We start from the raw sequence: 17,260 nt of genomic DNA, 5'->3' as shown, positions 1-17,260 counted from the left end.
TCCAGATCAGCATACCCCGGATTTCAATAATCTGATTTGCATTACGTGAAGACCTGGGCTGGAATTTGGGCTGGCAAAGCGAATAGACATCAGCTCATAATGCAAGCATTGAAATACCACTCAGAATAACGCTTGTCCTGCTAACTACTGATTTACTGGCAGCAAGAGATGCGCCCTGTAAAGCTTTTCCCAACAGCATATGGAAGACCTGTTTAATACCCGGTGAACAACCAGCCCCAAGGCTTGCACACCCTCCTGCAAGCGTACATCAGGATTTAAGGTCTGAACCACAGCTGCATTGCAATTATAGGTGATCAGAATCTTACAAACTTTGTCGTTAAGCATACTGTAGCAGAAAAGAAAAGGCTTACACCATGAGAGAGCTCTATAGCTGTCTTTGCATCGGTGGCAACTTGGACAAGACCGCTGTTTATCACGTAAGCTAGAAAGTACGAAGGGTGAGAAAGTATCCCACAGAAATATGAAAGCATATTTTAAATGGTAATATCAAAGGCATTCTTTTCACAGGGAGTAAAGCACAAACCAAGAGAGCCTAGAGGAAGAATTAAATCTAAATGTGCTCCACCACACACAGAAAGGAAGTGGAAATAAAACACTTATGCTACAGCACTGCATCATGAATGTTATCTTATTGTACTAGGGATCAGTTTGTAATTATATTTTTTTTAAATATATTTAAGACTTCTCAATTCTCTCTGTTCCAGGCTGCATCTTCCTTGTTCAAGCTAACAGCAATGGATGTGGTAGCAGTAGTTTTGTTCAGGAATTCCACTAAAAGTAAAGGTAACAGGAGGAGAGAATGGGCATTTTTACAAATTTTACAAATTACCCATTTTACAAATTTTCAAAGGAAGCTGATGCAAATCAAGTAAATTGGTGCTTTATTCTCCTCTCAAGATAGAAGAAATTGATTTGGGAGGGAAAGGGAAATCACACAATGATATCCACATAAGTAAAAAATTAGTTCAGACAACCCAATACAAAAAATAACTTTCTTTTTTTGTATGCAAGTGCCCCAATTATAATTAACTAGAGGGAGGAAAAAAGAAATTAAGTCAATCTTTACTACCTAAAAAAATATACATACATAAAAATCTGTGACTTCACTGTAACTTACCACTGGCTGGGGGTGGATCAGGTTGGGAGAGTAGAGAAACGAAAACCAACCAGTTTCATTTACATAAGATTTCCCTAAACTACTGTGTAACGCCCCAGGAAATGGTGGCTTTTTTCCCCAGGAGCTGGATCAGTGGCACAACATCTCTTTCTATCACCTTCGCTTCTGACGCTAGATAATCGTTCCTACATGCTGTTGCCTTTGCAGGTGGTGGCAACGAACTACCTTAGCGCCGAGCAAGGCACCAGGCGACTCGTTTTGGTGACCACCAGGTGATCACGGTCTGCTGCTGCGAGGCCCTTTATCTGAGAAGGTAAAAGGACAGGCAGCTGTTCCATTGCGTATGCGGGGTTAGAAAAAGAAAAGGCGGCAGTTATTCACGAAGAAGGTTGGTAAAAATATTTCAAATTCAGAGCGGCCTCCCGTTTTGAAAGGCAGAGGCCAGTCGCACAGGATCACAAACATGTTTTTGCTGCAAGCGCTACAGGAGGGAGAAGAGGGAGAGAAAGAAAGATAGATCAGCGTCGGATATAAGTGTAAGCAAGGCCATTGCTTCCAGCTGTATGCCACTTCGTCCCTACTTCCCTTCCCAAAACAAACACCACCTCTCCCAAAAAGCCACAGATTTTAAAAGAACAAGCAAACATCACTTAGTTTACTGAGCTTTACATGACTCTGCATCCTATAAACATTATCTTATTGGCTAATAAGCCATTTAAAAGGAGAGACAGATGCATAATACTCTGTCACATTCTATAATGTTTCATCCATGGCCTACATGGGAAAGCTTTGTGGGGTTTACCTGTGCAGCTGACAGCAAGTTCATCTTTGGGGTGGGGGAAAAAAAAAAAAAACCCACAACAAAAAAAGAAACGGCACCCACCCACTGACACAGAGCGACAGGGCCCGAGAACAGCCCGACAAACGGGGAGGCGGGACAGCGAAGCTGTCCCCCACGCCCCGCCGAGGCTGACAGCCGCTCCCCCCGCCCGGGCCGGCAGCCGCGGGCCAGCGCTTGGCAGCGCCCAGCGCCGCGGGGGCGGCCGGGGGAGTGGGGTGCCGAGTGGGAGACCACAGCTGAGGGGAGTCCCCAGAGGGGATGTCAGCAGAGGGGGAGCCAGGGGCGCCCCGGGGTGGGGGGGAGGCCCTCGGGGGGTGCCGGCCGGCGGTGGTGCGGAGCGGGGCCGCCTGGCACTCACCTCAGGGCAGGGTCACTCGGGGGCCGGAGACCACATTCACGCGTGTCCGCGCCGCCTCCTGCTAGAGCTGCAGCGGGGGAGAAAAGGGAGGAGAAGGGGGAAGGAAGGGAGGGAGGGAAGGCGGGGGAAGGGAGAGGCGAGGAGGTGAGGAGGGGGGCAGCGCTCTCACCTGCCCCGCCGCCCGCGGAGGGGAGCGGGGGGTAGGCGGCCCGTGGCGGGCGCTGCTACCGAGGAGAAGGGGATCACTCACCGCCGCCGCCATCCTCCCTCCCCCTCCGCGGTGCCGTGCACCCTCAGCCCGCCTCCTCCTGCCGCCGCTTCCGCTCTCCGCGGTGCGTAGCGAGGGGGAGGGCGGGGAGGCGCCGCCCCGGCCCTGCAGCCACCGCCGGACCCGCTGCTGCCGCGCAGGTACCCGGGCGGGAGGTGCTGAGCCCCGACGGGGTCCTCCCGGCTCCCCGTCGCCCCGAGGCTGACAGCACCATGCACCTTCTGACTGCCCGGGCTCGGGCACACCACACACACACACCCCGGTCCCTGGGGCGGGACCCCCCGCGGGAGGGCACCGGCCGGGCCGTGGTGCTTAACGGGTAGCAGGGAAAGTGCGGCCCAAGCCATCGCAGCGTGCTCTGTCGCCTATACTGAAGTATAATCTCTTAAGCATGTTTTTATTTGATTCTAGGCAGCGAGGGCTCGTTCCAAACTATTCATTGGATGGGGGGAATTTTTCTCTCTTTTTTTTCACAGCTCCCAGCCCTCCCTGGGGACGATGGACTGCTCGGCAGATGGGCCCGGGATCCGGGAAGGCTCCGATGCTGGGTCTCAGAGAGACAGAGTGGTGGCTGAGGAGGAATGGCTGCAAAAGTGGGCAACGGGTAACACTGGGTTTCACAAGGAACAAGGGCACCCGTACGTGGCTTCAGTCTTCTGCCTAAGCTGTTCAAAGAAATGCTGCGAGATGAGGGACTTGCCTCATTCAAAAAAATCTTAAGAGAAAATGAAGCGTTTATAAAAGGAAAATTGCTTTACTCGGGCACAGCTTGAAGCTGAAATAAATATGCATCATTTTGTGACCTACATTTGTTAAAAAAGGGCAGAGAATTGAAAGGAGTGACATTAATTTAGAACTTTTACTCTTGAATCAGGTTTTAAACTATAAAGCTTGGATAGCTTGGCTAAAAACCTTAATTTTTCTGATGCAGAAGCTCTGCGCTTCTGTTCATAAGTTACGAAACTGGGGCCTAAAACAATAGGCAGGGGGCATCAGAGCAGTTATTGTGCACTGGAAGACGGGGACCTAAGAGAGCAAACCTGATTATATAGCCTTTTAACTATATATATAGTTATAAACTATAAACTTATATACATAACCTGTAAAAGTGATTTGATTGATAGAGAAGTTTAATAATTCTGTTTAAGCTGCCTGTTGTGGCCCTCTTAGAGGTGGGTTGGCTTGAAAAGACAAGTAGAACAAGCAAAGATGTGTTCGTTGCTAACAAATCAAATTTACGTGCTTCCTAAGTAAATGGAAGGTGAATGTTTTTATTTTCTGGTTCTATTTCTAACGGTAGGAAGCAGGTTGAACTAAGAACCTGTGCTCCCTGGTGTAGCGTGTAGCACTTGGCTTTTAATGCACCACCACAAATACGCGCAGTGTTAACACAAACCCTGTCTGTTCTTCTGCAGGCTCCTCCAGAAGTATCTGGATGTTCTTTTAAATGGCAGGAGTGGACTGAGGATATTTTTCCCCCTTTGTGGTAAAGCAGTAGAGATGAAATGGTAAAGCACTGATTATGAGAGCAAAAATCTCGTTTGATGTGGGGAGGGTGGGAGGAAGAGGGAGAAATTCCCAACCTTACACTGGCCAATGGAATTGTGCCGCATCTCCGCTGGTAGGAGAGCAGCGTCACTGGAGGCTGAAGGGAGGAGGAAGTTTGGCTTCCTTTGCTGGCGGTTTGTGTAGTAGCATAAATGGGATGGATAAGGACTAACCCAAAAGTCCTCCTGATTGTTCCAAGTTCAGTTTGGGGAATGCTGCATTTGTGATGGAGAGAGTGACTGGAGCTGTGCCCTGACCACTGCTCCTTTCAGGGGTGAATTGCCCGCAGTGAGGTCAGTTGTGCTAGAGCACATTTTCAAGGGACCATGTGGCACGTCACACTGGGAGCTTAAATGATTTGGCCTAGATATCACTTCCTCTTTTTCACATTTATTATTTTACTTTTACTTTTCTGGGTGGGTTATATTTGTAACTAGGGGCTGTATAAGCCAGTGTTTTTTCTTGGAGGGAGGGGTCACAAATCAAAAAGCCCTCACTAAACTGCTTCCTCAAGGGCTGAAGTTAGTGTATCAGGGTGTATCAGCTTGGCAGGCTGACGGCAGGCTCTGACGTGTGTTGCTGTTGGGCTGAGCTGCAGCAGTGAAGAGGTTACCGTGCCCTGCTGCTGCCAAGCTGCAGAGGCAGCTAGGTGGGCAGCCACTGCGCTCCGTTCCTATACACTGAACCGCAGTTTCTCCATGTAATCACCCTTGTTTTCATCAAGTTCATAGAAATAAATGAATAATCCATTGAATCTTAATAAAGCCTTGAGCCCTTGTCAACTGTATGCTGAGCAGTGCTAATTTAAGCTCAGCTCATGGAGGGGAAGTGTTCAATAAGGTGTGAACGCTCCAGAAATTCAGGACTAGACGTACCAGTGCATCCTAAAACCAGGGTTTCCCTAATGAATCAATGCTGCATGGGAGATAATGTGTCTGGTAAAGGCCCATGGGCCTCACATAAACTTAGGACGTCTCTCTGCTATGTGCAGGCTGGCGGACATGGGACACAGTGTTGTTGGTGTGGAAATCAGCGAGCAAGCGCTGCAGGAATTTTTTGCAGAACACAGTCTGCCCTACTGTGAGGAGCAGGTCCCAGAGATCTCAGGAGCAAAAAAGCTGCAGGTATGTATCCTGCATTGTCAAATGATCTGGTGTGGTTGATCATGCAATGAAGGCGTAACTGAGCAAACAAGTCATTTTGCTTTTATGGCCCTGTCTTACTGGTCATCGTTCACCTCTCCTGAAGAGGTCTGAAAGAAAGCTCTGAGTTGTAATCTTGGACCCAGAAGTTCTCTTGAGCTTATTACTTTGGCCTTCTTTTCTTATGACATTGAAGAACCTGAATGTAAATGTGTTTTAAAATTGGACAGTTGCGTGCCTGGATAGATCAGAACCACCTCTCTGGAGGGGATCAGGAGAGGTACCTCGGTAAATTAAACAGTGTTTCCCCATTACACCGAAGTGTATATTTGAAAGTAGTATATGTGAAGATTTGAAGGCATAACATATGAATGCACACTTAGAGGTGCATATTTAAAGATATTAAGTATTGTTTCCTTTGCTTCTTATTGTAGAGTACCTCTGGGAACATTTCTCTGTACTGCTGCAGTATTTATGATTTGTCCAGGTAGGAATACACAATGTGTCTTACAATTCTCTGTCATCAAACGTGTTAATACTGTCATTTTATTTCCGTCAGCCATAAAGATTTGGAACAGGTCCTCTCAAGAAAACTCTTACTAACTTGTATGAGAAATGTGAATAGCCAATCTCCAACAGAAGCTAACAACACAATTATAAAGGTGCCAACTAAATATCTTGGAATGGGCTTCTTGTTCTGAGCTGTCCTGTGGAAGTTACAGAAAAACATGTTTGTTTTTACAGTAAAAACAAATTATCTTTAGAATTATTCATGGATTCTACGAAGCAAAACTCTAGCACAATCCCTTAGTCGGAGTTGCTTTGTCAAAGTAACGAGGATATACACAGAAGTGTCTTCTAAGTCAGCTTTTCCTTTAACTAAGTGCTAAATATATTTTTTTTTCCCCAAACTATTGGTTAGCGTATCAGCATGGGTAGGCTGTACCCATCGATAATATGTGTCCCACGCTTTACTTAACGTAGGGACTTTACGTACATTACGTCACTCCGGTGCACGTAACTACGTAATATCTTGTCAAACGTGTCTTGACAAACATGGCTCAACTTACTAATGTCTTCTGCAGGATTTTCAGAGCTAAAACTTCAGTCTTTATTTCTCAGTTAAAAGACACAGCAGAAAATGCAAAATACTTCAATACAGTCTACACTACTTACTCCTGAAAAATCTTTCAATCCATGGCGCTCTGTGGCCTGAAGCGTCACTTCTCAGATTTTGTGGTGAATTTGCACCTGACCTTCTGCTCAAGTGTCAGCTGGTGGGGGAACTTTGAAAATTACCCAGTTGTTCAGAGGCTGCAGGAGGACATAGGACTCTCTCCAGCCTCTAGCATAGAAGATTCTGCCTTGGACAGTGATGCATCTGGCATATTTATTTGTCCTCAGAAGTTTCCTAGGGGTGTTGGCAGTAGGTGTATTTAAATCTGTCCTAAAATGTCTTCAGACCGCGGCTGGTGCTGGGGTAGCTGGAGATTGGAGAGCATGCAAGAAAACAGTGTTGTTTCTGGTTTTGTAGTGTACCTTGCAGGAAGGTGAAGGTGCCCAGAATCCTGCACTGTAGTTCCCTCCTCTTGCAGTGCTTACTCACACACAGTTTTCCCTAGATTATAAGGTTTTAGTGACATTTTGTGTGCTTGTTTGCTTTTCTGACAAGCAGTTGTCAGGAACAAGGATTTGGTCCACGGCTGTTCAATAAGAAGAAGGAGGTCAAGTCTTAACCTTTACTTGGATGGACTTTTCAGAGCTACTACATGTGCAAGCGTCATAGGTAGTTTAGGACACCAGGACATGGTGCTTACTATATGATCCTTTCTTTTTTTGTTGTTTTTATCTGCATAAACTGGAAAAAAAGACTGTTCATGAGTAGAGTCCGAAGTCTTTTAGACCGTTGCTAAGATTTCTGCTGGTGCAGCTGACTCCAGTTGGTTTCAATAGCATGTATATGGTTTGAATGGCATGTAGTCCTGCAAAGCGAGTGCCTTGGAACAGATGGGCTGTAGACGAACATGACATTGTAGCTATTGCCTGCTTTCTTCCCCACCTTGCCCCTGCAGTGTAGCTACTTGCTGTGTAGATCCCTATAAATCCTCCTGGCTGTGAGTTGACAAGTTGCCCAGGGATTGCTTAAGCTTCTTGTCAGCAATTTTTGAAAAATTAGGTTCTAAGTTTTGTAGCCAGTAGCATGGTGAAACCTGTAACGTCCATCATGACATGGTGGAATAGTGCTGTGAAATAAACTAAAAATAGGTAATTAATGACAATTCCAGTGCATATTACCAAGTCCACTATGTACTTCATCATCCACAAAATAAATTGGCAGGTACACATTCTGGACGCATGGTTCTGTACTGGGTGCAGCAATGGTGAAAGTATGAACTGCATTCCTGACAGCAGTCAGTCAGCTACCCGTGACTAGAGAAATGCACACACTCTTCTAGTTTCTATGTACAGACAATTTGATTAATTACCCAGTAATTATGGAAATTAAACTTATTTCTCTCTTGCTGAGGCTGGCCTGCTAAGAAATCCTTTTGATCTCCAGCAGCCTAGCATTCATTAGAGGAGAACTCAGACGTGCTCCTGACCTTTGTTTCAAAGCTTCTTGCTAGTTAAAGAGTAACAGGCATTACTGCTCTTTGTGGGAACTCTGGGACTTACGTAAAACAGTTCTGTTACACAACCATTGTACCTCCTAATACAATTACGGCTGCAAGACTTTAAAATTGCATTAACTGAAACTACTAAACATACACAGAGATAGAAATTCACCACTTTGCTGCTTAAAGTCAGTGGGATTTCTGCAGATACGTGAATTTCTTCTTTACATGTTAATTGTTAATAGTTGAAGTGGTACCTGGACTGTGACCTCTCGTGCTACATACCATCTAAACACATAGCAGAGATAATGTTGTGCTAAAAGGTTGGGTAGTGATGCAGTGAAAGGTACACCCAAGAGGAGCACTTCCTAACACATCAGCTTCGTCCTGACTTCACATCAGGATGAAGGACAGCTGTACCTTTTTGACCTTTTTGTCGTGGCTTGGTTCTCCTCAGAAGGGCACTGAATGTGCAGAGGGGCAGGGAGCACCCGGGCACTCAGCAGGTCTTGAGATCTGGGCGACCAGGAGTCCAGGTCTGGGGGAAGGCCACAGCATGAGGCTGTTACAGCCTGCGCTGTCTGTAGGCCCCGATGTAATCGGTGGGGAGGAGAAAACGTGAAATGCCTGTATGGTGCCACCACCACCATTCCAGTTAGACCAGATTAAAGTAGGGAAGAAAAACCAAGAGCAAAAAACTTCAGGAGCCTGCACTTTAGGTCAAACAGCAGACTTCAGGTCAAACTTCAGGTCATGCAGCAGACTTAGCTATGCGGAGAGGAGAGCAGTCTCCAAGCCTCAGAAGATCAAATTTGTCACCTGCCCCACTAGACTTTGCTTTGTCCCCCTTGTGCCCATTGCATATTTAACTGTCTCTTAAAAAATCTTTCCTTTAAGAGGCTGGTTATTTAAATTGCATGCTTAGTCTTGGCAAAATTTAAAAGAAGTCAGGACTTAACAGTGTTATCATGTCTCATCGCAGCAGAGTGGGAAATACAGGATCAGCCTCTAGGTTACATGCCAGAGATTTAGCAATGCCGTTGCAATGAAATGAGCAGTGGCCAGGGAAAAGAAGTTGTTGTGATTTAATCCCAGCTGGCAATTAAGCACCACACAGCCGCTTGCCCATTCCCCCTGCCGCCCCGCTGGGATGGCAGGGACAATCAGAAGGGTAAAAGTGAGAAACAAATTTGTGGGTTGAGATAAAAACAGTTTAATAATAAAAAAGAAATTTAAAAAAAAAAAAAACCTAAGGAAAAAAAAAATCCCAAGACAGACATGTGATGCAAATAAAGACAATTGCCCACCACCAACCAACCAATGCCCAGCCAGTCCCTAAGCAGCAGCCCCCCTGCCAAACTCCCATCCCGTTTTTTTATTGCTGAATGTGATGTTGTATGGTCAGGGACATTGCTGTGGTCAGTCGGTGTCAGCTGTCCCAGCTGTGTCCCCTCCCAACCCCTTGTGCACCCCCTGCCACTCACTGGTGGGGTGGAGTGAGGAGCAGAAAAGTCCTTGGCTCTGTGTGAGCGCTGCTCAGCAATAACAAAACATCCCCAAGTTATCAACGCCGTTTCCAGCACAAATCCAAAGCACAGCCCCACTGCAGCTACTGTGAAGAAAATTAACTCTGCCCCAGCCAAAACCAGCCCAGAAGTCAGGAAAGAAGTGATGCAACTGGACTCTGACACCCTCCCAGTAGGCAGAAAGGTATTGCACAATTCCATATCATGTGTTTATCACTAAGTAAATTTGTTTCAGATTTTATTTAAAATTAAGCAGTTTATGTTATTGCTACCTTACTCTCTCAACTCTGGTTTTAATAATTACCGGAAACCAGGCTTTTCCTTCCCCACCCAAATATTTTCACCCCTAGTGTCACCCTGGCTGCTTTTGCCACTCATCCGTAAAGGCACTTGCCAATAGTCTTGGCCATTTGCAGGTTTTGGGTGTTCACCGAAGCCATCGGCCAGCATAGCCAAGAGCAAATATAATGCCTGTGGCAGCGTCAGACTGAGGCAGGCAGCAGTGTAAACAAATGGCAAGCTGAAGCTAACTGTCCTGGACATGAACTGAGGTGTCTAAAATTGCTGAGTGTGCCGAGTTCAATGATAGTAAAGCAGCGAGGCAGCTTCCTCAACCCGCATTTGAAATCATGCGTGGGTTTTAGAAGGTGGCCGAGAACTATTGATGTGCTGAGTGCACGTTAGGTGCTGCCTCGAGGGTCACAGCAGGGTGCGATTGCCAAAAACCCAGACTTGTAGCTCAAATGTGTTTAAGCTACTAACCTTCATGCCGACCTTGTCTCAGCAGCCCTTAAGGATGGGGAAATGCTGAGCAATTCCAGCATGTCTGTGCTGTCGCAGCAGGACTGTGTACCAGCAGGGTTTCTTGGGTTCCAGATCATAGTGTTTTGGATCGTGAAAATGCTGGAGCATAACAAAAAGGTAGCGTGAAATCTTCACAGCTAGCAGGAGAATCCGTGTGACTTCACAGAAGCATCTGAATCAAGGTGAAGGTGTGTTCATCTTTTTAGTGTTTTTAAGCCTTTTCCTTGTCTCCCTATAGCTCAATGGTTGGCAAGTTTGATGGAGTTTGGGACAGAGGAGCTCTAGTAGCTGTGAATCCATGTGACAGACAACGGTTAGTAAATTTGGTTTGTTGTTGTCCTTTCTCTAATGTATGCAGTGACATGTTTTTCCTCCTGCCACTTGTCAGTGAGTCCTCTTCCATTTAAAGGACTAACCTGCACAAGTTCTTCTCTACCGCAAGCATCAGCTGCAGTTGCAGAGTGATGTGCTCAAGGTTTGTCAGCTTCCTTCAGGAAGCGGCCTTGCCTCTCGGTGGGAAAATAGGTGGTTTGTTCCATCCCAGCAGAAGCAGAGCTGCAAGTTTCATCTGAATTTTATTGTTTCCTTTTCACCCCATCTGCTTCTCCTCTCTTCCTTTTCCCCCTCACTCCTCTTCATTCCAATTTTTTGTTCTCGCCTATAGCCAGCCCAAATGTAGTTTGACCCTACCCCCAGGATTTTTTAATTAGATACATAATCTTGAGCTCACAGTAATTTTGAAAGATCTGTATTGTGTACTGTATCCTAGACTGTAGCAGATGAATCCTGTGTACTGTCTGTTAGTTTTGAGATGAATATGCAAAAAAAGAGAAATGCTTGTTTATGAGGAATAAACAGTAACCTTTCTTTGAGGTGTTTCGTGTGTAGCGTGAATGCCATGCTGATGAAATTCAGACTAAGCTTTGCTTAGTTTCTATGCAGTTCAGTTGAAGTTGTGTCTGCACAGAAATACGTTACCTCTTTTGTTGAATATCTTGGACGTTATGCTTGAATGTTTGTACAGTTCCAAAATCATAAAGTGTACCTTTCTCCTTTTAGCTATGTCAGTTTGATGATCACCCTAATGGAGAAAAATTCTTCTTATCTGCTCGTTACAGTTTCATATGACCCAAACAAACACAAAGGTGAGAACTTTGCACTGACCGTGTTTTGATTTTGGAAGCTTTAACACGAATCCTGTAGAGATGTGGTAGATAGATCTTCCCTAGGTTTTTTATCAGCATAGCTTTGCCAGCTGATCACACCAACTGTGTGGAAAAACCTTTAGACATTGACCAAGCTTGAGACTACATTTGCTTTCCCTCTAGCATTCAGACATGCTAAGGGTAGGTGGAGGACAGACATGGTATGTTAGCAGTGAAATGAATCTGGGAGTGTGGCTATGACAAGCTGGAAGAATCAGTGCTTGGAGTAACACCCTGCCTGGCCTAGGGAGCTTGGAACATTCCCAAGAACATTTGCTTTGCTCTGTTTACCCAGCGCAACCCAACACTTTGCCCATCTTGTGCCTCTCTCCCAACCGCTACCATGGTCTGAATATGCTTGGAAGAGGTGCAAAAAAATAGGTCTTGTTATCACAAGCTGCAGTATGAATGTTCGTCTCCTTCCCATGTCTTCTCTCTGACTAGCTTCACCCATTTTCTTTCAGGCCCACCGTTTTATGTTCCTGAATCTGAAATTAAAAGCTTGTTTGGTACGTAATATTTCAGCTAACCCTTAGGAAGTTTATCCAAAACACTTAAACGTGTTTATATGCTTCCACCTTGCCCTGTGACAAGCGACGGAGAGTCATTTGCTTCTTACCTAAGGGGTGGAGTCATGGAAGAATAATGGGGAAAATAAGCACCATTTAACCACAGGGTTTTGCTGTCAAGGAAAATTCTCAGCTCTTCAAAAGACAGGAAGAAAACCCAAGAGACATACTGTCTCTCTCCTCCCCTTGGCATCTTTTCATTCTCTCAGGATTCATAATGCACTCAGTGATCTTGTAGCTACAGTCTTAGTCCCACTGGACCATTTTGTCTTTCTCTGCACCTCGTCACCAGCTACCTTGGTTTTAGTACAAGGCCTATGTGTACCAGTTCTACAGTTTCTGCTGCACTTTTGTAGCCAAAGAAGGAAGGTCACATGCCATGCGAAGAAAATGCTAAGTGTACTGCTCAAATGCATCAAAACAATGAAACTCAGAATTATGCCAGGAATTTAATTTTTAAAGTTCGTCCTGATATGCTTTGATACTGCACTTCTTTTAAAATTACAGCTTTCCGAGACCCTGCAGTGGCTGTGTGCAGCGGGGCATTGGTATGGACAGTTGCATCCCAATGCAAAGGAGACGGATAAGTTTTCCCCAGTGCGTTTGTGCCACTGCATTAGGCACTGTGAGGAAATCTGTGGATAAGATTTTTTTTTCCTGACTGTTTGCATTTTTCAGTGACTAATGTTTCAGTAATTTGTTAATCTTTCCTCCTTTCCAGGCAACCATTGCGAAATTAAGTGTCTTCAAAAAGTCGATGACTTCTCAGACAGACACAGACAATGGGGACTAGATTATTTTCTGGAGGTGCTATATATACTGAAGTTTGTAGTTTGATTAAAATTCATTAAAATAACTTACCTCCCATCTTGCATTTATTTTTATCTCACCTTTTAAAATTACACATATTTGGGGGCACTCTTAAAGCAAGCTTCAGCATATAGAAAAACACCTGTGGAATGTTTTGTCCCTTTTGCTACCAGGTCAGCTCTTATACCTTTGCTGGCTTGAGATGCACAGAGCCTTTCTTAAACTCCATGCTCAAACAAGCATTTTTAAAGTATATCTTTTTGCTTCCATATCAATTCACATCACCAGAGCTGCGAAAATGAAACGTTCCTGTTCCTTTTCGGCCGTAGCCAGTTGGTGCTGCCTGCCCAGCGCTCTGCGGGTCAGCCTCGGCAGCTGGCAGCCCTGGGAGTGATGGCAGCTGCTGTTCAAGTACTGTTCCCTGCGATGCTGCCAAGGGTGGCCTTTTGCCACACCAGGTGGGCGAGATGGGTGGGAAGATGGCGCAAGTTGCTTCTCTCCAACCCCGTTAGTTGTAATTACAAGTCAAGAAATGAGCTGGCAGTGAGCGGGCAAGAATACTTGGCAGCTGCTGCCAAGGGGGAACTATCGTTGAGCAGGATAGAGAGGAGGGAAGCGACCAGGGTGATTATAAAGGAGAGAGTTCGGGGAGAAAATGTCCCTGCAGTTGCTCGGGAGTGTGCTGCTCTCTCCCTTGAGAGCGCAGCTATGAGCAGGCAAACCAGCTTGTAGGGTTCAAAGAAAGCCTGCAGAACTGCTGCGTGTTGCTCCGACCGCAAACCTTTCTTTGCGGTTCTTCCATCACTCCTGTATGGACACTACTGTGCTGCTTTAAAATTAAAAAAAAATTGGGGCTCTCAAAACCCATTCTTGCCCTGGCCTTCTACCCTTGGCAGCTTATTTAGAAAAAAACAAACCAAAACCGCTGGAAAGGTATGATTGGAATGTAGTGTGTTACAATTCACCAAGACCAGAAGGCATGTAAAAGCCATGGTGCTTTTTAGAGCGTTGCAGTCCTAAAGCTGCGAGCAAGTCTGCTTATTTTAGCACCGCAGTCCCCAAGCTACAGCTCAGTATCGCTTGTAGCTACTGGCACTTCAAGGCGGGGTTGACAGAAGAAAGGATGTAGCCAGTGGGTCAGTACATGCTGGGAGCTGCTATTTTGGGATATTTTCACGGCTGCTCCTTTCCTCCGATCTGGATTTTTTTTCCAGGTGCAGCAGGAGAGCCGCTGAAGTTTATCTCAGGCTTGAAGATACACAACAGCCGCGAAAGGTGATCGGCATAAGGCTGCTGCACGCTCAGCGACGGTGTTCATTGGGATTTGGGGACTATTCGAGTGGGAGGGCGGCCCGGGGGCGGAGCGGGGCTGCCGGCGGGAGAGGGCTCCGCCCCCGGGCCGCCTCAGGGATGGCGGCGGAGGACGAGGAGGAGCTGAGCCTGCTGGAATGCCGGGTGTGTTTCGAACGGTACGAGCCGGTAGGGCAACGGCGACCGCGGAACCTGCCCTGCGGCCATGTTCTCTGTCAGGGCTGCGTGTCGGCCCTGGGAGGGCCCGAGAACCGGCGGCTGGAGTGTCCCTTCTGCCGGCGGGCTTGCGGCTCCGCCGAAACCAGCGACTGCCTGCCGTTGCTGCAGCTGCTGGAGGTCCTCCGGCCCGCCGGCGGCAGCCTTCCCTCGATCATGGGGAGGAACGGCGGGGGGGGGGCGGCCCCCGCCGGCCTCAGGCTCCGGCTGTCGCTGGGGGGCTGGGGGGAGCTGGTTAACCCCACCGGGGTGGCGGTTTGCCGGAGGTCGGGGCGCCTGGCGGTGGCGCACGACGGCAAGAAGAGGATCCACGTCTTTGGGCCGAGCGGCTGCTGCCTGCAGCGATTCGGGGAGCGGGGGGAGGCGGGCAACGATATCAAGTACCCGGTTGACGTGACGGTCACGGCGGACGGACATGTGGTGGTGACCGATGGCGGGGACCGCTCCGTGAAGGCCTTTGATTTTGAGGGAAGAGGGGTCCTGGCTGTCCGGGAAGGTTTTGGTTTGCCATGGGGCTTGGATGCCACCTCTGAGAGTGAAGTAATTCTGACTGATGCAGAGGCAGGTGCTCTCTACCGCTTGACGGCTGACTTCAAGATGGGGAAATTAAAGAAGTGTCAGATAATCTGGTCTCAGCTCATCAGCCCAAGAGGGGTCGCAGTCTCCAAAACCTCGGGTGCTATCGTGGTGATAGAGCACCTGAAAGCTCAAGGACTGAACAACAGCAGCAGCCGAGTGAAGATATTCAGCGCAGAGATGGATCTCGTCGGCCAGATGGATAGCTTTGGTCTGAACCTTGTTTTCCCCTCCAAAATACATACCACGGCTGTGGCCTTTGACAGAGAGGGTCGCGTTATAGTAACGGATGTCTGTAGCCAGGCTGTGATATGCTTAGGCAAACCTGAGGAGTTTCCCGTCTTTAACCCTCTGATTAGCCATGGGCTTTCTTACCCTATAGGACTGACATACATGGCAAACAATTCCCTTGTTGTTTTAGACAGCGGCGATCATTCAGTAAAAATATATAGCTCCACCTGAATGGGTTTAGATGCTTTCTGCTATATAGGTTCAAGCTGCTCTTGGCCATAAAGCATGCAAAGTTCTGTTGTTAGCAGGCATGGAGGGAGGAGGTGTTTTCTGGGCTTTAAGTGAAATTGCCCTCTTTGGCCAACATGCTGTGCTTCCTGCAAAACTTCCAACGAGCCTCTTGCCTATCCACAGCTGTTGCAGGCTGTCGTCAAGAATGAATCCACCAAACAAATAATTCGGCATTTAAAAACTCTTCCATACCTTGACAACAAAACGTTTTTGGTGCTTTTTGATGAGTAATAACAGCATTTGGAATGGAGTAATCAAGGACTGGAACCTCGGAGAGAAAGTGATGCATCGCTGGTTTAGTTTTCATTATTCTTCGCTAAGCAGATGCACTCATGAGAGCAACAGAGTTTCTGTTCCCAGGTTTTCTGCATGAGAGAGGAGACCGGCTTGACGAAATGATAGGAGAAATGGAAGCTTCGGTTCAAGGTCACCTGGATCTGTCTGAGACCATTGCGGTGGAGGAGCTACCCCTGACGAGTGAGTTACATAAAGTGGATTGATGCTCAAAGCCTGTTTTTTCCATACTGGGGAAATGCACTTTTCTCTGTACTGGTTTATTCCCACCTTTATTAGGGTTGTACTGGAGCACTTGGTCTTCCTGTGTAACTCACAAGTCTGTGTTTTCGCTGGAGATAATTTGGGCTGTGGTTACCAGCACGGGCAGCTTTCCCTAAAAGCCTCTTGAAGCATTTGTGTTTAGACCACAAATACTTGTGCATGTGTAAAATGGAGTTGGCTGTGCTGCTAACGCAGCTGCACTTGGGCGGCTTGCAACACTGCCTGCCTCTGTCTTGTCATTCACGTGGTACTTCTGTGCCCCAAACTCTAAGATTCAACTGAAAATTCGAATGTTGGTGAGAAATAATAGAGGAAGGGGGATTTTTTTTTCCTCCTAGCTTCCAAATGAGGTTTTGTTGATTGTGAACATGCAGCAGGTTTAGATCAATTTATATTTTCTTCAAAACAGTTTCCCTGTGGATGTGAGTTCTGTTGCCTTATTGCACAGCGGAAATTAAGGTATATCTGAATTATTTTGGGAAGGATTTAACATGCCCACCACTAGAAGTAACTGCTGCATTTTTAGGCATTTACCCACTGCTAAAATGATCACTTTGATGGTTCAGCATTAAAAGGAAGTCAGATACAAATGTAAATGCTATCTGAGGTAGAGACAAGCAGGTTAAAATAGAATAAAACTTTTGGGTAATTTCTTTTATTTAGTCACTGCAATCATTCATATTAACGTAATTTGAAATTTGCAGGTGGTCTTTCTATTGGTAAATTTTTAATCTGGATTTTAGGGCATTTAATAACTGCGTGTATTGCTGCCCTGGGGATTTACCAAATGCTTAAACTGGAGCAGTTTAGCCCTCTAATTCAGACAATGTATTAATCTGTCTTATGTTAACATTTATAAAAACAAGTCTATCAAATGCAACTATTTGTAAAGGTTAATTGGACAGTGACCTGCCAATAAAGTGTGATTTGCTTACTCCTATATTGAATAATTTAGTGAAAACTTCTCGTATCTTTTTATCATGTGCTTCTCTGTTCCAATCCAGTTTCTCTGTTGTGGTTGTCTGGTAGATGGTTTCTGTTTTTATTTGGAGATATCCCACAAGAGTTCTGTAGGGTCATTGTTGAAATACAATACATGGAGCTGCACATTTGGTCTTTTCCAGCCCTCTCTGCTGCCAGGCCGCACAGCAAGTGCCTTTGGTGGGACCCCAAATACTCCTGGGCTGTTCTGTGGCAGGAGGTGTACAGCCCTGAGCAGGAGCCCTCCTGAGGGGTTGGGGGGGAAATTCACT

At 46.5% G+C, this 17,260-nt stretch overlaps 2 protein-coding genes across 2 annotated transcripts; both read left to right on the top strand.

The window, feature by feature from the left end:
- Positions 1-3,103: 3,103 nt before the first annotated feature.
- On the top strand, positions 3,104-12,895 carry TPMT (thiopurine S-methyltransferase). The gene is made up of 8 exons (XM_009948711.2): positions 3,104-3,243; positions 4,021-4,113; positions 5,145-5,277; positions 5,730-5,782; positions 10,479-10,553; positions 11,300-11,385; positions 11,910-11,954; positions 12,736-12,895. The coding sequence occupies exons 1-8, from the start codon at positions 3,104-3,106 to the stop codon at positions 12,849-12,851; spliced, it is 741 nt and encodes a 246-aa protein (XP_009947013.1). The 3' UTR covers positions 12,852-12,895.
- Positions 12,896-14,234: 1,339 nt separating this feature from the next.
- NHLRC1 (NHL repeat containing E3 ubiquitin protein ligase 1) lies at positions 14,235-15,461 on the top strand. Its single transcript, XM_009953930.2, has one exon. It carries the CDS (start codon positions 14,235-14,237, stop codon positions 15,387-15,389), a length of 1,155 nt encoding a protein of 384 aa, XP_009952232.2. The 3' UTR covers positions 15,390-15,461.
- Positions 15,462-17,260: the final 1,799 nt, after the last annotated feature.

This window comes from Leptosomus discolor, chromosome 8 (genome assembly GCF_034619465.1).
Source record: "Leptosomus discolor isolate bLepDis1 chromosome 8, bLepDis1.hap2, whole genome shotgun sequence".
In the NCBI taxonomy this organism is placed as follows: domain Eukaryota; kingdom Metazoa; phylum Chordata; class Aves; order Leptosomiformes; family Leptosomidae; genus Leptosomus; species Leptosomus discolor.
Note: the sequence above shows the minus strand (reverse complement) of the source record. Positions and strands in the feature narration are given on the sequence as shown.